Below are 20,534 nucleotides of genomic sequence, written 5' to 3' on the forward strand. Positions count from 1 at the left end.
ATAGCAAAGACTTGGAACCAACCCAAATGTCCAACAATGATAGACTGGATTAAGAAAATGTGGCACATATACACCATGGAATACTATACAGCCATAAAAAATGATGAGTTCATGTCCGTTGTAGGGACATGGATGAAATTGGAAATCATCATTCTCAGTAAACTATCGCAAGGACAAAAAACCAAATACCGCATGTTCTCACTCATAGGTGGGAATTGAACAATGAGAACACATGGACACAGGAAGGGGAACATCACACTCTGGGGACTGTTGTGGGGTGGGGGGAGGGGGGAGGGATAGCTTTAGGAGATATACCTAATGCTAAATGATGAGTTAATGGGTGCAGCACACCAGCATGGCACATGTATACATATGTAACTAACCTGCACATTGTGCACATGTACCCTAAAACTTAAAGTATAATAATAATAAAAAAAGATCTTTTCCTAAAGCCATATTTGCCATTTTTGAAGCCCTAGCTCCTAACCCTTTAATTATTTTCATTCCTACTCAATCTGCCCATGTTTTCCACACCTCTTTTTAGTAACCAGAATGGAATGAGGCAGACTGTCCTAATAATAAGCAGATCATCACCTATTATGTATGAAACCCAGGGTTTTTTTGTTTGTTTGTTTGTTAGAGACAGGGTCTCACTTTGTCATCCAGGCTAGAGTGCTGTGGTGCAGTCACAACTCACTGCAGCCTCAACCTCCTGGGCTCAAGCAATCCTCCTGCCTCAGCCTCTCAAGTAGCTGGGGCTACAGATGCATGCCACCACACCCAGCTAATTTTTAAATTTTTTGTAGAGACAATGTCTCACCATATTGCCCAGGCTGGTCTCGAACTCCTAGCCTCAAGCAGATCTTCCCACCTCAGCCTCCCAAAGCTCTGGAATTACAGTGTAAGACACTGTGCTCAGCCCAGGTGTTTTTAAAAAACATTTGTTTTATACATTTACTCTTGTAAAATAGGCAGTGTATAGGAATTACCTGAGATCCTCCAGGCCACAGGATGATGAAGGATAACATGTGTGATTTTGTCTTTTTCTTGTTTTAGAGGAAGACACAGGACCCCATCAGGGTAACGAGGAATCAACACAAGATTATGGGTGGTCTGGAGCTCTCCCCTCCTGCCAGGTTCCAGCAACATCCGAGGCACAGTCGTGACTGATTTGGGGGTGAGTTTTGTCATATTCATTGATAAATAGATCCTTATTTTTTGAGACAGGGTCTCCAGCCCAGGCTGGAGTGCACTGGTGCGATCATCCTCACTGCAGCCTCAACCTCCTGGGCTCAAGTGATCCTCCTGCTTCAGCCTCCTGTGTAGCTGGGACCACAGGTGCACACCACTATGTCCAGATAGTTGTATTGTCTTTTGTAGAGATGGGTCTCACTATGTTATCCAGGCTGGTCTTGAACTCCTGAGGCCAAACGATCCTCCTGCCTCAGCCTTCCAAAGTTCTGGGATTCCAGGTGTGAGCCACTGTGCCAAGCTCTAGACCCAATTTTAAGATCTTTTTTTACCAAGTGAAGCCTGAATAGGCTTCTCCACAAATGATAAGAACAAAAGAGAAAAATATCCAATACTCTTATTTACTCTGCAAAAGCACTCCATGAAGCCCTATTTTATAAATGAAGAAGCTAAGGTCTAGAGATGTTCAGTGACTTGCGTAGGAAGGTACATAAAGCAGCCGGGGTTTCACCTGAGGCCTGGCTGCGGGGAGCAGTCGAGGGACTCTCCAAGGAGAGCTGGGGACTGAGTGTGGGGTTTGGTCCTTTTTTTTTTTTTTTTAATTGGCTCTGTCATTGGTCTAGGAAAAGACTGCAGACCAGGAAATGCAGGTTTCAGACCAGGAGGAGATTCTGCAAATCATGTGGTGGAGAGAAAGCTGTGTTTCCTGGGGGGTTAGCTGCAGCTCCAGTGACCATACCCCCAGGGTCAAGTCACAAAACCCCCCAGGATCAATGTTGAACTGTGTCCAGGAAGAAGCAAGTAATGAAGAGTGTGGCCGGTTGCAGAGGCTCATGCCTGTAATTCCAGCACTTTGGGAGGCTGAGGCGGGCGGATCATGAGTTCGAGAGATTGAGACCGTCCTGGCTAACACGGTGAAACCCCATCTCTACTAAAAATACAAAAAATTAGCCGGGCGTGGTGACAGGCGCCTGTAGTTCCAGCTACTCGGGAGGCTGAGGCAGGAGAATGGCATTACCCTGGGAGGCGGAGGTTGTAGTGAGCCGAGATTGTGCCATTGCACTCCAGCTTGGGCGACAAGAGTGAAACTCCGTCTCAAAAAAAAAAAAAAAAAAAAAGAAAGAAATGAAGAGTGAGGGAAGGAAGACTGCTGATGGAGGAGAAGCCTGGCTTCTCAGAGAGTGGGACAGGCTCTGTCTTGGCTCATCTTCATTTCACCAGAGACTAATCTAAAAAGACTTTATGAGGTGCTCACACAAGGCACAAACAAAACAAACAGGAAAGATCCCCTTCTGTGAATTTCGGGACTAACAGGAAAACCAGAGACCTTTTTTCCTTGGGCTTGGAGTTCCTGTCATCCTTTTAACAATCTTATGTTCTTTAAAAAAAAAAAAAAATTGTGGTTAAATACACATAACATAAAATTTGGCATCTTAGCCACTTTTAGGCGTACAGTTCAGTGGCATCAAGCACATTCACACTGTTGTGTGATCATCGCCACCATCCATCTCCAGAACACTTTCCACCCTGCAAATCTGAACCTCTTTCCCCATTAAACAATAACTCCCCATTCTTCCTCCGTCCTGCCCCTGAGAACCATCCTACCTTCTGTCTCTATGAATTTGACTACTCTAGGGATGTCCGTTCCATATAAGTGGAATCAGACCGTAATTATCCTTTTGCATCTGGCTTATTTCACTTAGCATAATGTCCTCAAGGATCTTCATGTTTTAGCATGGATCAAAATTTCCTTTTTTTTTTGAGACAGAGTCTCACTCTGTCACCCAGGCTGGAGTGCAGGGGCGCTATTTCGGCTCACTGCAACCTCCGCCTCCAGGTTCGAGCGATTCTCCTACCTCAGGCTCCGGAGTTGCTGGGATTATAGGCACATGCCACCACACCCAGCTAATTTTTGTATTTTTAGTAGAGACGGGGAATTTCACCATGTTTGCCAGCCTGGTCTCAAACTCCTGACCTCAGGCAATCCTCCCACCTCAGACTCCCAAAGTGCTGGGATTACAGGCGTGAGGTACCTGCTCTGCTTTTTAAGGAACTGAGGCTAATATAGACATTTCCTGTCGCATGTCTGCTGAAGTTCTACCAAGGAAGATAAACCACAGCTTGTGAATTTCTTTGCAATTATAAGGAAAAAGCATCAGCAAGTGATCTGCGTGTGGTGTGACAGAAACACCTGCTCCAGAAATTAGAACTCCTGGATCTGCGAACTTCATATCTTACTCAAAGCAACTAAATTATTCTTCAAAGAATATGTAACCAGGCCAGGCGCAGTGGCTTATGCCTGTAATCCTAGCACTTTGGGAGGCCAAGGCAGGCGGATCACTTGAGGTCAGGGGTTCAAAACCAACCTGGCCAACATGGTGAAACCCTGTCTCAACTAAAAATACAAAAAATTAGCTAGACATAGTGACAGGTGCCTGTAATCCCAGCTACTCGGGAGTCTGAGGCAGGAGAATTGCTTGAACCCAGGAGGTGGAGGTTGCAGTAAGCCGAGATCACTCCACTGCACTTTAGCCTGACCGACAGAGTGAGACTTGGCCTCAAAAAAAAAAGAGTGTATAACCCAAAATGGAGGAAAACATACTTACCCTGCCTCACATTTGTGAAGATTAACAAGCGTTACAACACTTTACAGCATTTATGGAATGCTTGCTCTACCATATGTTCTCTTTCGATGTTCTGCCAACAAGCTAGATGTTTTCACTTTTGATTGAAGATAAACCTTGTTTTCTCTGTTTTGTTGCGATCATGGCTCACTGCAACCCCCACCTCCTGGGTTCCGGCAATTCTCGTGCCTCAACCTCCCAAGTAGCTGAGATTACAAATGCGCGCCACCACGCCCGGCTAATATTTTGTATTTTTAGTAGAGACGGGGTATCGCCATGTTGGCCAGGCTGGTCTTGAACTCCTGGCCTCAACTAATCTGCCCACCTCAGTCTCCCAAAGTGCTAGGATTACAGGCGTGAGCCACCGTGCCCAGCTAAGCCTTGTTACTTCCATTTTTCAAATGAGCACTCTAAGACCCAGAGAAGTCAAGTAATTTACCCAAGAGGGCACAGCTGGTTAGTACGAGAGCCAGAAATTAAGCACAGGTTTGTTTGACCTCAAGCTCAGCATTGCTCCACTGCATTGTTCAGCCTATCTGATTAGGTAATACAGGGAGGGATGTTCAGCTCCATAAAGCATAGTAAGATGTACCCTAGGAGCTGAAGACACAGCTAACTACATTTTTCCTAAGAAAGCCTGTGTTCTTTGAGGCCTTTTGTTCTGGAGGTGAAGCACAAAAATCAGTGACTCAGGGGGACAACAACTGGGCTTTTTAATTTCTGTTCTATTGGCCAGCAATTCCCTGAACCCCCTTTTCCCACTAGAGACATCTCCAAACTCCATCCTTGCCATAATTGTTTAGATAGAGTTGGGGATGAGAGGGGCTGGCAGGAGGGATTACCCTTGCCGTGATGTTTCAAGTTGTCTCAAGCCCATGACAAAGGCTGGCTCTCTCTTATAAGAGGTATAGATTGTATCAAGGAATAGCAACTTTACCGAGAAAAAGGGATTAGAATGTTGGAACAATGAAGGCATATTAATAAAACTGTGATCATGCTTGGATAGGCATTACCAACCATAGAAGAAGTAAGTCTGAAAATCCCAAACCTTCATCGGCTGCTCAAAAGTTCCAAAGTGTCATTGCAGCACTACTGACAAGAGCAAAGGTGCAGAAGGAATCCAGGAGTTCATCAGCAGTGGATTGGATAAAGAAAATGTGGTACATATACACCATGGAATACTATACAGCCACAAAAAAAAAGAACTAAATCATGTTCTTTGCAGCAACGTGGATGCAGCTGGAGGCCATTATCCTAAAGGAATTAACCCAAGAACAGAAAAACAAACACCACCCACTTGTTTTCACTTATAAATAGGAGCTAAGTATTGGGCACACATGGGCATAAAGATGTAAACACTAGACACTGGGGACTCGTAGAGGTGGAGAGGGAGGAAAGGAAGCAAGGGCTCAAAAACTACCTCCTGGGTACTATGCTCAGTACCTGGGTGATGGGATTGCAGTGGCATAATTAAGGAATCAGAGAGACCAAGGTGTTGAGGAGGAATTATTTAATTATTTAGGTGCACCGACCCAGTCGTATTAACATCCAAAGGACTGAGCCCCGAACAAAGAGTCAAGTTACCTTTTAAGCATTTCGTGGGGCTGGGGGAGATCTGTGCAGGGGGAAGCATATCACAGAAGCAAGAAACAAAGACAGTTATTCAATTGAGACATGCATTACATCACTTCTTACTTTTCGAGGAACAACATGTTTTATGACTTGAGATTATCTGCCTAATGACCTTGCAGCTGCACAGCTAGAGAAACAGAGTCTTCACAATGCCTGGGAAGGGAAGAGAGATAAGGCTCACTAGCCACAGAAAAACAAGCAGTTAATTTTAAAGGACTCCAGCTCTTTCTCTTCTTCAGGGGGAATTGGGTTTTCTTACATACAGCTGAGTTTTTGCTTACACATTCTTTATTTTCTTTTAATTCCTGTTTCAGGATCCATTGCACCCCGAACATCAGCATCATGGAAATATATCAAAACTGCACATGTACACCCTGAATCTAAAATAAAATTTGAAATTTAAAAAATTTAAAGAAAAGGCCGGGCATGGTGGCTCGTGCCTGGAATCCCAGCACTTTTGGAGGCCAAGGCAGGCAGGCAGATCACGAGGTTAGGAGATCGAGACCCTCCTGGCCAACAAGGTGAAACCCTGTCTCTACTAAAAGCACAAAAATTAGCTGGGCGTGGTGGCACATGCCTGTAATCCCACCTACTCGGGAGGCTGAGGCAGGAGAATCGCTTGAACCTGGGAGTCAGAAGTTGCAGTGAGCCGAGATCACACCACTACACTCCAGCCTGGTGACAGAATGAGACTCCATCTCAAAAAAAAAAAAAAAAAAAAAAATTTAAAGAAAAAAGATCCAATGTGTGGGTTATGAACTGTGTCCCCCCAATTACAAGTCCCTAGTACCTCAGAATGTGACGTATGTGAAGAGAGCATCTTTAAAGAGGTAATGAAGGTAAAAATAAAGTCATTGGATGTATTCGTTCGTTCTCATACTACTATAAAGAAATACCTGAGACTGGGTGAGGTGGCTCCTGCCTCTAATCCCAGCACTTTTGGAGGCCGAGGTGGGTGGATCGCCTGAGGTCAGGAGTTCCAGACCAGCCTGACCAACATGGTGAAACCCCATCTCCACTAAAAATATACAAAATTAGCTGGACATAGTGGCAGGTGGCTGTAATCCCAGCTACTTGGGAGTCTGAGGCAGGAGAATCGCTTGAACCTGGGAGGCGGAGGTTGCAGTGAGCCGAGACTGTACCACTGCACTCCAGCCTGGGTGACAGAGTGAGACTCTGTCTCAAAAAAAAAAAAGAAAGAAATACCTGAGACTGGGTAATTTATAAAGAAAAGAGGTTTAATTGGCTCACAGTTCTGCAGGCTATACAGAAATCACAGTGACATGTGCTTTTAGGGAGGCCTTAAGGAGCTTTAACTCCTGGTGGAAGGCAAAGTGGGAAGAGAAAGTTCACTTGGTTGGCTGGGCACAGCGGCTCATGCCTGGAATCCCGGCCCTTTGGGAGGCCGAGGCAGGTGGATCACCTGAGGTCGGGAGTTCAAGATCAGCCTGGCCAACATGGTGAAACCCCGTTTCTACTAAAAATACAAAAATTAGCCGGGCTTGGTGGCAGACACCTGTAAACCCAGCTACTCAGGAGACTGAGGCAGGAGAATCACTTGGGCCCAGGAGGTGGAGGTTGCAGTGAGCCAAGATCACACCACTGCACTCCAGCCCGGGCGACAGAGCGAGACTCCATCTCAAAACAACAAAAAAAGAAAGTTCACATGGTAAAAGCAGGAACAAGTGGGAGAGTGAGGTGCTACACACTTTTAAACAACCAGATCTCACGAGAACTCACTCACTGTCACGAGAACAGCACCAAGAGGATGGTGCTAAACCACTCGTGAACTCAGCCTCCATGATCCAATTGCCTTTCACCAGGCCCATCTCCGACACTGGGGATTACAATTCAACATGAGATTTGGTGGGGACACAGATCCAAACCATACCACTGGGATAGGCCCTAATCCAAGATGACCGATGTCCTATAAGAAGAGGATATTTGGACCCAGACACAGAGGGAAAATGATGTGAAGACACAGAGAGGAGACAGCCATCTACAAACCCAGGAGAGAGGCCTCAGAAGGAACCCAATGTGCCAACACCTTGGTCTTGGACTTCCAGCCTCCAGAAAGTTGAGAAAATAAATGTCTGTTGTTAAAGCCACTCAGTCTGCGGTATTTTTTATGGCAGCCTGAGCCAACTCCTACAGTGTGAGTCATGAACTAGACTAGTGGACTTCATACTTTTTGACTACACCCAAACAGTAACAAATTTATTTTGCATCGTGATCCCAAATGAGCATGCACATTGGAAACCGAAGCACCACTTTCTCTTACGATGTGCAAGTCTCTCTCATCTTTTGCATTTTTTTCAGTTTATTCTATTTTGTTCTTTTTTTCAAAACTGACGTTGTGACTTACTAAATTAATATCAATGATGAGTCACCACCAAGTGGGTCCCAGAGTTTGACCTAACACCAGGTGATGAGTCTGTGTCATATAGGAGCTGAGACAGGGTGACAGGCAAGGACTGGGGAAGTGGACGTTTGCTCAGAGAAGATTCCCTTCTCCTGGTGCAGTGACCTTCATCACAGCCCTTCCCTTCTTTCTTCTCAGAATTGATTTTACCCTCTCCATGCGGCTGAACTGTGTAATTCAGGTGTGTGGGTCACTGCTCGGTGCACCTGTGTTGCAGTGGACACGGCGTCTGGGGCTATCTTCTTCCTTTTTGTAACTGATCTTGCTTTGGGGCAATCTCGTTTCCTCTGATATGTGATTTGGGGGGAGGTGGTGGCATATTCTCACCCATATTCCCTCTCCCCACCTCTGCGGCCACCAGGAGGCAGCATGTGGCTCTCACTGCCTGAAAGAGCCTGTCCCCAGTGCTTTGACTCCAAATCAGGAGCCCCAGGGACAGGGGTGGGGGTAGAGGTCATCTCATCCCCAAAGCCACTGGCCTAGCCTGCCCCTTTGTGTTGTGCTACTCATAGCACGCTACTCATAGCACGTCCAGTGCTACTCATAGCACCCCCAGCGCTACTCACAGCACGTCCCCGAGCCCCAGAGAGCCTGCTGACACCATCTGTTTTCTGTTTCTCACGGTCAAGGGCAGTTTCTGTTGTTCGCAACCGAGACTCTGACTGCTACTGATAGGTACATTTAAATGGAATCCATGAAAATATCAACGTCTCCCACCACACCCCAAAGTAGGTCCTTCATGGGTTGCAAGTTACACTAGAGAGATCTGGTGGGGTGGTGGGGTGGGCTTAACATGTTGCCCTAAACTTAATCTAGATTAAACACTGGCCACATCAAGAAAACAAAATGAACTGCTGCATATCACAGGTAAGCAAGCTCTTCTCTGCACCGAGGAGGGGAGGATAGCAGAAACTTCCTGCCCGTCTCTCAGAAGCTGCAAGGTGTGAGGCCCCCAAAGCATCGCTTCAGTGGTGCAAGGTGCCTCCTGCCAAGGGACAAGGCACTTGTTGGCTTTACTGAATTTGTGCATTCATCTAGAGCGGAGTGGGCAAACTAGCGCCTCTGAGCCACATCTGGCGGGATGCCTGTTTTTGTAAATAGAGCTTTATTGGGTCCCAGCCACGCATGTTGGATTACATGTTGTCTCTGGCCGCCTTCCTGCCCCAGCGGCACAGTTGAGCAGCTGCCTCAGAGACGGCCCAGCTGCAAAGCTGAAAATATTTACTATCTGGCTCTTGACAGGAAAAAGGTTGCATCTTCTGACCGAAGGCAGAAATATCAAAACAGGCTGGGAGACAGTGTGGCCTGTCCTGCTGGGTATCCAGCCCCCAAATCACTCCCAATTTCTTCCTGTCCATTATTTTATTTTAAAATTTTATTTTAGCTTCTAAACGAGTAGTAAATTTCATGTGGTTCAAATCAAAATTAAATCAATGCAAAAAGTCCTGTTTCTTCGCCTCCCCAACAAACACTGTGTTCCAAGAAATGCCAAGCCTGAAGAAGAATGAAGGTAAGTCTGACATTTTCAGAGGCCCAAGCAAGACTCTGGAATCTCTCAGAGCAAATATAAACCTCCCCAGGCCAAAGCATTATTGTCTCTGAATGATTGTGACTTTCTGGAGATGCTGGGCCAGGGGATCGCCAGTTTGGGAGCGCTTTAAGAATCACTGTACGAACTTGGTAACAATGCACATTGAGAGTGCATCTCAAGCCCAGATCTTGGTTTCCAACAGTTCCCAATAAGTAGAACCAGGGTTCCTTGGAGAAATGGCTCATTATAGGACAAAGGGCAGGAACATACAAGACAATCCTGGAGCACCTTGTAGTGCCAGAAAGTAAGGAAATAATAAAAATAAAATAAAATAATAAAAAAGCAAAAACTGTGTAGTTAGCTCATGCCTGTAATCCCAGCACTTTGGGAGGCTGAGGCAGGAGGATCGCTTGAGCCCAGAAGTTGGAGATCAGCCTGGGCAACATAGGGAGACCCTGTCTCTACAAAAAAATAAATAAATAAACAAAATTAGTTGGGCATGGTGGTGTGCATCTGTGGTCCCAGCTACTCAAGAGGCTGAAGTGGGAGAATCGCTTGAGCCAAAGAGGTCAAGGCTGCAGTGAGCTATGATTACACCAGCCTGGGTGACAAGGTGAGAGTCCGTGTCTAAAAAAAAAAAGGAGAGAGAGAGAAAGAAAGAAAGAAAGAGAAAGAGAAAGACATATCTGATCATCAGTTCCTGTCCCAGAGTGGCAGAGAAGGGGAGGGGAAATTATCTGGGATTAAAAGGTGGTTTAGATGACTGATGCAGTCATTTGCCAACAACTGTTTGAATATGTAGCAGAATCTCCTTTGATTTGTTTTATGATCAATGAGACCACTTTTGGAAGCAGTGATATTAAAATTTAGAATGGGTTGGGCGTGGTGGCTCACGCCTGTAATCCCAGCACTTTGGGAGGCCAAGGCCGGTGGATCACTTGACGTCAGGAGTTCGAGACCAGCCTGGCCAACATGGTAAAACCTCGTCTCTACTAAAAATACAAAAATTAGCTAGATGTGGTGGCACGCGCCAGTAATCCCAGCTACTCAGGAGGCTGAGGCTGGAGAATTGCTTGAACCCGGGAGGCAGAGGTTGCAGTGAGCTGAGATTGCACCATTGCTTTCCAGCCTGGGTGACAGAGCAAGACTCCGTCTCAAAATAAAATAAAACAAAACAAAATAAAATGTAGAACGGCCAGTGAGGCTTAGAGCAAGTGTCCACAATGCCAGGACAGGTCCTGGAGGCTCCTGGGCAGGCTGGCATTACCAGTTGGGTTGCTAGACTTGGTGAGGGAGGGGAGGAATCTCAGGAGAGGGGCTGGAGCAGCTGGGAAGGAGAGGCAGCACTTCAGGGACTGAGGAGCTCAAGACGAAGGCTACTTACCAGCCATCAGAGCCTTCTTTTTTTTTTTTTGAGACAAAGTCTCGCTCTGTCGCCCAGGCTGGAGTGCAGTGACGTGATCTCTGCTCACCGCAACCTCCGCCTCCCGGGTTCACGCCATTCTCCTACATCAGCCTCCCGAGTAGCTGGGACTACAGGCGCCTGCCACCATGCCCAGCTAATTTTTTGTATTTTTAGTAGAGACAGGGTTTCACCATGTTAGCCAGGATGGTCTCGATCTCCTGACCTCGTGATCTTCCCGCCTTGGCCTCCCAAAGTGCTGGGATTTCAGGCGTGAGTCACCACGCCCAGCCTAAGAGCCTATCAATGTGTTGGCAGCGGGATGTAGCAGCTACGCTCCCAAGCTCAGCGCCCACTCTGGGGAAAGCCAACTTCACCTGAGGATACTTTGCAGCGCTGTCCTGCAGCTCCTGTGACCATCTTCCCTTTTGCTTTTCTGCACCCATTTTTCATCCTTCCCTTGTTCCCAAAGGCTGCTTTATTTCTTCTCGGGGTAAAGAAGAAATGTCTTCACTAAGATATTAGGATCCAGTGCTATCATTCCAGAGGTACTTGCATCTTAAAAGACAATGTTGGCTGAGGCAGGAGAATCGCTTGAACCCGGGAGGCGGAGGTTGCAGTGAGTCAAGATCACACCACTGCACTCCAGCCTGGGCAACAGAGCGAGAGTCCGTCTCAAAAAAAAAAAAAAAAAAGAGAGAGAGAGAGAGAATGTCTAGAAAGAGGTTTGGTCCTCAAACTCATGGTGAGTGATGGAATCTCAGACATGGGTGGGATCATTCTCAACCCTTTTCCAAACATGCTGAGCAGGGGCCATCTGTGGGACCTGCCTTGCTCAGGACAATGCTGTTATCAACTGAAGTGCCACATTCCTGTACTCATGGTATCTGACTGATGGTCCCTCTGTTACATATTTTGAACATCATCAGGTACAAACCCTTGGCTTCTTCTTCCCCTCCCTTCCAGGACACCTAACAAAGGCCTTCAATGGGCTTCAGACTTGACATCAGGTGGCTTCAGGCTTGAAATGAATGAGATGGAAAAATAAGCTATTTAGCTTATTTTTAAATAAGCTTATTTATAAATAAGATATTTATCTCCAGACATTCCAGCTATATACGGCTAGTTGAAATCTGTTCTCTGGCTTTTCTACCACAAGGTATCCTCTTGGGCCTAAGAGACCAGCATTCAGCAAGTCGGCCACAGAATGCCCATAGTGATACGGAAACTCCTCTATCTCATTATGATCAAATAAATGCAAATTACAATAATCATATATACCACTTTTCTATTAGATAGTAAAAAATAAGGCCAGGCATAGTGGCTCACAGCTGTAATCTCAGCACTTTGGGAGGCAGAGGTGGGAGGACTGCTGGAAGTCAAAAGTTTGAGACTAGCCTACACAACAAAGTAAGACTCCATCTCTCAAAAAAAAAAAATGTAGGCCAGGTGCAGTGGCTCATGCCTGTAATCACAGCACTTTGGGAGGCCGAGGCGGGAGGATCATGAGGTCAGGAGATCAAGACCATCCTGGCTAACATGGTGAAACCCCGTCTCTACTAAACATACAAAAAATTAGCTGGGCATGGTGGCGGGTGCCTGTAGTCTCAGCTACTCGGGAGGCTGAGGCAGGAGAATTGCTTGAACCCAGGAGGCGGAGGTTGCAGTGAGCCGAGATCGCGCCACTGCACTCCAGCCTGGATGCAGAGCAAGACTCTGTCTCAAAAAAACAAAACAAAACAAACAAACCAACCCCCTCCCCACCAAAAAAAAACACAGAAAAAAGAGTGGGGGAGGGGGAGGCTCCAAGCACACACAAGGAGCAAAGGCCTCCAGTTTTCCCAAGCTATTAGTCTCAAAATTCACAGAAAAGGATCTTCGCAATTTGTTTTGTTTTGTGATTTGTTTGAGCACCTCATAAAGTCCTTTTAGACTAGACTCTGGTGAAATGGACATGAGCCCAGGACAAATCCCGTCCCACCTCCCCTCAGTCTGATGAAATCTGGTGGAATTCCTTCCCCGACTCTTCATTTTCCAGCCAACCCTGACTCCCACCTTTCACAGGACAGGTCCGCATGGACAGTTTGAGGCACCCTACCTCATCCTGGTATCTAGTCCCACTTCATCGAGTAGGTGCTTGGATATTTTAGCCGGGCGCGGTGGCTCACGCCTGTAATCGCAGCACTTTGGGAGGCCAAGGTGGGTGGATCACTTGAGGCCAGGAGTTTGAGACCAGCCTGGCCAACATGGTGAAACCTCATCTCTACTAAAAGTACAAAAATTAGCTGGGTCTTGTGGCGTGCACCTTTAGTCCCAGCTACTCGGGAGGCTGAGGTGGGAGAATCACTGGAACCCGGGAGGCAGAGATTGCTGTGAGCTGAGATCACACCACAGCACTCCAGCCTGGGTGACAGAGCAAGACCGTGTCTCAAAAAAAATTAAAAAAAAAAAAAAAAAAAAGAGTGGGTGCTTGGATATTTCTTACATGCACTAATGGACAAAAGGGACATGGATCAGATGGGAAATGAATGTTTCCTGATGGCAACCAGTTGGTTTTCACTCACAAATGCACATGGGAAATAACAAATTGCTCTTCAATATTCCTACTGAAGTTTAGTTTTTCATATTCACTTTAAATTTGAAACAATTTAGAGTTTATTCCATAACAAAGCAGGGTTCCCCCCATGTTGTTTACACAGGCATTCCTTAATTACTTTTTATTTCCAATCATCCCATAATCTAATTTCCTTAGAGCCTGTCAGTGATGTGCCTTCTCCAGTTCCCAGCGGGAGCTGAGCTTCATTTGGCTGTCCTCACAAACAAAACGGCACACATGGCAACACTAGATTTAGGAAAACTTGTGCTTAACAGAATGACAAGAAAGGTACTCTATTTCTTTCTTACTAAAGCCCTAACTAGAATTTGTAAAAATAAGGACTATGTCTCCTTGCTGCCCTCAGCTGGTACCGAAAATATGGTGCTGTCTTGAAATAAGTTTGTTCAGTCCATGCTCACTCCAAATCCAGGGAAAAGTATCTAAAAATTTCCCTATAGCTTGAAAGAGGTTAGTCTTCATTCATAAATGTGAAAGGATTCCAGCAGCCCTACCCAATAAGATAGATCAAATGAAGTCACCCTCGTCTTCATTCTTTTTATTTTTTTATTTATTTTTCTTTTTCTTCTTTTTTTCTTTTCTTTTCTTTTTTTTTTTTTTTTTTTTTTTTTTTGAGACAGGGTCTTGCTCTGTCGCCCAAATTGGAGTGCAGTGGCGCGATCTCAGCTCACTGCAACCTCCGCCTCCCAGGTTCAAGTGATTCTTCTGCCTCAGTCTCCTGAGTAGCTGGGATTACAGGTGCATGCCACCATGCTCGGCTATTTTTTTTTTTTTGTATTTTTGGTAGAGATGGGGTTTTGCCATGTTGGCCAGGCTGGTCTTGAACTCTTGACCTCAGGTGATCCACCCGCCTCGGCCTCCCAAAGTGCTAGGATTACAGGCGTGAGCCACGGCACCTGGCTCTCGTCTTCATTCTTTAGGAACAGAGGAAAGGACTGGAAAGAACAAGTCTCCTTGTTAAGGGAATGGTTGGGTTGAAGAAATCACAGGAGGAAGCCCTTGTCCGAGCAGGAATATTCACTTTATTTGGACTCCATGACACTCTTCCTATGCCCTTGACTAAATGTGAATGTATTATACATTGTTTTAGATTTGGGGAAAAAAAAATCTCTTATGACATAAAATTGGTAGGGAATGGGTTTATCAGAAAGGAGATACAAAACACACCATAAGCTCCAAATCATTCACTTCTTGGGTAAAGAGCTAACTGAATGAAAGAAATTGATTTAACACTTAAATTATACACCAACCACCTTTATTGGCTGCCAGCCTAAATTAGTTTTCCTTAAAACAGTAATATTTCACTTTTACTGTTTTTTTTCCATTAAAGCAACACCATTGTGCTGCAAAACTAACTCTATGCAATTAAGTACCTGATACATGTTTTCTGCTTTTAACAAGTGATAGAAAAGGTTACATCATGTCATTAAGAAAACATTTTCCTTAGACATTTTGTTTGGTTTTGTTGAAAGAGTTGTAGCAGATGGCTATTTCAAAGATTGGTTCTTTCTCCTTTCACAAGTCGAGCTCGAAACATCCAAATATCCTGGAAATAATACCAAACAGAGTGAGTTTATGGAATACTTCAATCTGCCCTCCATTTACCTTCAATTTCACCATAGCACAAAGTTGATTTCTAGCCTCTATGAAAGGTTAAATAGGGAAAATAATCCCTGTAAGTTATATTGATTAGTAAACAAAACAACTCAAATTAAGCTACTTACTCAACTCTTTTTTAAAAATTTTTTGGGGACACAGTCTCACTCCATTGCCCAGGCTGGAGTGCAGTGGCTCACTGCAACCTCTGCCTCCTGGGTTCAAGTGACTCTCCTGCCTCAGCCTCCCGAGTAGCTGGGATTACAGGTGTGCAACACCACGCCCAGCTAACTTTTTGCATTTTTAGTAGAGACAGGGTTTCGCTACGTTGACCAGACCGATCTCAAACTCCTGGCCTCAAGTGATCTGTCTGCCTCAGCCTCGCAAAGCCTCCCAAGTGCTGGGATTACAGGTATGAACCACCACTCCCGGTCTACTTAACCGACTTCTAAAACAGTGTTAACTAAATTAAGTCAGTGGGTCCCCCAGCTGCTGTCAGTTCTGTTTTATTCAGGATATTTGTTGGTGCCAGGTAACATAACTGGGTCAATGTCATGTCTGGTTACAAAACAAACAGTTCACTGCCATTTTTCTGCATAATTTTTTTTTTTTTTGAGATGGAATTTTGCTCTTGTTGCCCAGGCTGGAGTGCAGTGGCACCATCTTGGCTCATTGCAACCTCTGCCTCCTGGGTTTAAATGATTCTCCTGCCTCAGCCTCCCAAGTAGCTAGGATTAGAGGCATGTGCCACCACACCCAGCTAATTTTATATTTTTAGTAGAGACAGGGTTTCGCCATGTTGGTCAGGCTGGTCTCAAACTCCTGACCTCAGGTGATCCGCCCGCCTCAAACTCCCAAAGTGCTGGGATTACAGGAGTTAGCCACTGCACCTGGCCTGATTACTCTTATGTTACTTGTCTGAGCCATTTTGAGTGTTCTACTCCTGATGAGATGATAATAGTAAACACGGTATCAAGGATTACTGCTTTGTTTGGTGGGTTTTTCCCCCTTTGCCCTTAATAAAATAATTTAGATGGTCTTATTTCTTGGTTCGTGTTTATTTTTGAGCAAACAGCAAGGTACAGTGGAAAGAACGATTTTCAAATTTGACCTGACTCTGAAATGAAGCTTTGTCGCTTAGCTAGCTTAGATCAGCCTCTGGGACTTGTTTTCTTGTCATCGACGGCATGGAGCTTATACTGCCCCACTGGGTTTTGGTGAAGAAAATAAGAAAATGAATATGAATGTGCTTTTGTACTTTACAGAGAACTATGTAGCAGAGGTTAATATTGTTATTCTAAATATAACTTACAGAGTAATTAAACTAAATGTGGGAGGTATTCATTTAGCACAACCTTGACAAACCTCAAACATAACGTATATATATTTGTTCTCCCTTAAAATTTAGGATGTTAGCTCAAAGCTCCAGTTGACAAAATGTATAGGCATTTTAGGTACTGAACAAAAAGAGAGGAAGGACAGGAATTTCTAGGACCTGCAAATGCAAAATCAGAGCATTTTCAGAGGTGGGACACATTTCCAGGTTCTAAAGGGAGAAGCAAGATTCCTTTTGTTGTTGTTGTTGTTGAGACAGAGTCTTGCTCTGTCGCTCAGGCTGGAGTGCAGTGGCGCTATCTGGGCTCACTGCAAGCTCCTGGGTTCACGCCATTCTCCTGCCTCAGCCTCCAGAGTAGCTGGGACTCTAAGCACCTGCCACCATGCCTGGTTAATTTTTTGTATTTTTAGTAGAGACGGGGTTTCACCGTGTTAGCCAGGATGATCTTGAACTCCTGACCTCGTGATCTGCCCGCCTCGGTCTCCCAAAGTGCTGGCATTACAGGCGTGAGCCACCGCGCCCGGCAAGAAGCAAGATTCCTGAGCTGCGAAGATATTTCCGATGATTCCCGATGGCATGGTAGCATGGCACTGGTGCACAGGGACCTACAACATGCTGAGGAGCCCACAGTTATCACTGCACTCAGTCTATCTGGGGGGCCTGCATGCATTTATGATGATCTAATGCAAATTTAAAAAATAGAATCAGCTTCTTGGTTCAGAGGTTGAAATGTGCATATTCTATGAAGTAAGTATGCTTGTTTATTTGCCTTGATTGATAATTTGTCTATTAATGATCAGCAGTACTGAATATCCACGGGTGAAAAACAAATAATTTGAGCCTGAGCAACACAGTGAGACCCTATCTCTACCAAAAAAAAAAAAAAAAAAAAAAAAACAGCCAGGGCATAGTGGTGTGTGCCTGTAGTCTCAGCTACTAGGGAGGCTGAGGCAAGAGGATTGCTTGAGCCCAGGAGGTTGAGGCTGCAGTGAGCTGTGATTGCCCAGCTAACAGAGTGGGACCCTGTCTCTAAAAATAAACAGTTAGTTAATTAAATTTAAATAATTTACAAGTGATGATGTGTATTAACTAGGAAACCATATGAAATATTGTCAAATGCCTGTTATTGATAAGCATTAGTTATCTTAAACTTCTGCTACATGCAAACTAGGCCTCTCATAAAACTCCAGATGCAAATTTACCAAAACAGAAACTTGCTCAAGAATTGCTTTCTGGGCATCTTACTGGATTTCCTAATGCATAAATACTCTATTATTTATTTATTTATTTATTGAGACGGAGTCTCGCTCTGTTGCCAGGCTGGAATGCAGTGGCGCAATCTCAGCTCACTGCAACCTCCAATTCCCTGGTTCAAGTGGTTCTCCTGCCTCAGCCTCCCGAGTAGCTGGGATTACAGGCATGCGCCACCAGACCCAGCTAATTTTTGTATTTTTAGTAGAGACGGGGTTTCACCATGTTGGCCAGGAAGGTCTCGATCTCCTGACCTCGTGATCTGCCTGCCTTGGCCTCCCAAAGTGCTGGGATTACAGGCGTGAGCCACCTCGCCCAGCCATAAATACTCTATTCTATACTAATAAACACGGCCTGTGATTGGATCTCAAACCTATAACTTTCCTTCTATCCCTTCAGAAGTCTTTCTTTTTTTTTTTTTTTTTTTTTTTGAGACAGGGTCTCACTCTGTCACTCAGGCTGGAGTGCAGTAGTGCAATCAGCTCACTACAGCCTTGGCCTCAAGCTTCAAGTGAGCCTTTCAATTCAGCCTTCGAGTAGCTGGGACTACAGCTATGCTCCACCCCACCTGACTAATTTTTATTTTTATTTCTTTTTTAGTAGAGATGGAGTCTCGCTATATTTCTCAGGCTGGTCTCCAACTCCTGGGCTCAAGTGATTCTCCTGCTTTGGCTTCCCAAAGTGTTGGGATTACAGGCATGAGCCACCATGCCCAGCCAGAAGGCAAGATTTTGTCTTTGATTTTCTCTCATCTCAATCTGTAGTTTTGTTTTCCTTTACTATCCTGTGTGAAACAGGACGGCCTGCACACCTCTGGACAGCCCTAAGACATAAAGAAGCAGCAGGAAGTTCTCGAGCCTCCTGCACAGGGGCACAAGTGTAAATGGAAATTCCATTGTCATTTTTGGTGGGGGCTCAGCGATGTCCCTAAAATGAATCTAAACCCAAGCACTATATACTGTCAAATAAACTAGGTATGAGAATTATGAAGCATCTGAAGAAAAGAAAAACCGGAGATTTTTACCTTGCTATTGTATAAAAACATACCTTCAAGTCCACGCTATTTTCAGCTCCATAGAACTTATGTGCTATCCCTACAACTTCCTTCTCGATGTTTTCTTGACTGGTGCCCTTCACGTCGATGTAGTGGCAATCGGCACTGGCGAAATGGCAGGAAATTGCCTGTGCAAAGTGAACAAATTGATATTGCAGAAAAAACATCCCATGAATACCAGCGACCAAGCAGGAAGTCTTTCTTTTAGAAAGTCATTTATTTCACTCAGTATGTGATTTCTAAATGGAAAGTCAGGTCCATTGCGTCCTGTGTCAATCTCTTTGTAACTAAGCCTGTTTCTGTTTCCAGCTAAAAGTTAATTGAGAAATTTCAAAAAATCGTTAACCAGATGTGACATTTATTTTTGAAAGGTATATATGGGAGAGGGAATGGAATTATGTCAGCAAGAGGTCTTTAGTTTTTTCTTTTAGCATTTGATTTTCCTAATGAATGGGTATCCCAAAGTCTTAAGAAGGACTGCATTCCATGGCAGTTTATCTCAAAAGTTAGTTACCTGGTCCAATTTGGGATGGATTGTTATTTCAGTGGCAATAGATTATGCAAAGAACTAAAAATACCTTGAGAAAGAAAATAATGCAGACACCTTCTCTCAAATCAAAAGGACATTTAAAAGCCAATACTGTGACATATATTACCCCTCTTGCTTCCTTCTGAGGGTAAGGATGAAATTACTTGGTTCTCCCTATTTTAGAAAAAGTTATAAACAGATCTAAGCTGCAAGGCAATCATTAAAACTTACCTTTTTTGTCACAAGTGATCACGCTTGTCAGAAAGACTTTCTACGTTGCCCCAAACAACAAATTTCTAGGGAGTGGAGTCACAAACTCCATTGCCTCTGTAAGCCCTGGTGCCATACGGCACTGTAACAGAGCCCAAGGCAAAGGGAAAACACACACCCCTATATCTGTATCTTTATGTAATTATAGTAATATTTTTCCAGAACATTAAAGTCATTCAGCCTGGGCATGGTGGCTCATGCCTGTAATTCCAGTACTCTGGGAGGCCAAGGCAGGAGGATCACTTGAGGCCAGGAGTTCAAGACCAGCCTGGGCAACATAGCAAGACCATGTCTGTATAAAAAATGAAAAACTAAAATTAGCCAGGTGTGGTGGTGCATGCCTGTAGTCCCAGCTACTCGAGAGGTCGAGGTGGGAGGATGGCTTGAGCCTAAGAGTTCCAAGCTGCCGTGAGCTATGATTGCACCACTGCCCTCCAGCCTGGGCAAAAGAGCAAGATGCTGTCTCAAATAAATATATAAACAAATAATAAAAAATTTTAAAATAAAGGCATTAAAAAACATTGGGCCAGGCGAGATGGCTCACATCTGACATCCTAGCATTTTGGGAGGCCGAGGCGAGACGATCACTCGAGGCCAGGAGTTCGAGACCAGATTGGCCAACCTGGTGAAACCCCATCTCTACTCAAAAATACAAAAATTAGCCAGGCGTAGCGGCATGTGCCTGTAGTCTCAGCTACTCAGGAGGCTGAGGCAGGAGAATTGCTTGAACCTGGGAGGCCGAGGTTGCAGTGAGCTGAGATCGCATCACTGCAATCCAGCCTGGGCAACAGAGTGAGACTCCATCTCAAAGAAAAAAAAAAAAAAAAAAAAATTGGAAAATTGCCAAGTCAATATATTAAAACCCACAACATGATTTGCATCGTTGTGCCTGCACCTCGCTACTTGCACAGCTCTGAAGGTTGTGCTAGTGTGGGGTCCAATCGTGTCTTTTATTTAAACTTTTGGCATTGTGTGTAGCCAATACATTGGGTATTTTGCATTAATTTTGATTTTTTAAAATTTCACATGAAAATATTACTAAACTCGATTGCAGAGTCTTTTTTGGCATCCCCTTACATTTT

The 20,534-nt window shown here is 44.8% G+C and overlaps 1 protein-coding gene across 4 annotated transcripts in view; it reads right to left on the minus strand.

The window, feature by feature from the left end:
• Positions 1-5,317: 5,317 nt before the first annotated feature.
• Positions 5,318-20,534, minus strand: part of PHYH (phytanoyl-CoA 2-hydroxylase) — a 32,381-nt gene continuing 17,164 nt past the window's right edge. For 2 of the 4 annotated variants that reach the window (XM_024254118.3, XM_024254117.3), the window contains exons 8-9: positions 18,647-18,781; positions 14,419-14,962 (exon numbers count right to left, since the gene is read on the minus strand). In XM_024254118.3, coding sequence (XP_024109886.2) covers positions 14,909-14,962; positions 18,647-18,781 — 189 coding nt within the window. In that variant the 3' untranslated portion in view covers positions 14,419-14,908. Of the gene's footprint in view, positions 5,601-14,418; positions 14,963-18,646; positions 18,782-20,534 lie in introns of those variants that run through there. The other 2 variants (XM_054521923.2, XM_054521922.2) reach the window with 2 other exon arrangements.

This window comes from Pongo abelii, chromosome 8 (assembly GCF_028885655.2).
Source record: "Pongo abelii isolate AG06213 chromosome 8, NHGRI_mPonAbe1-v2.0_pri, whole genome shotgun sequence".
Taxonomy (NCBI): domain Eukaryota; kingdom Metazoa; phylum Chordata; class Mammalia; order Primates; family Hominidae; genus Pongo; species Pongo abelii.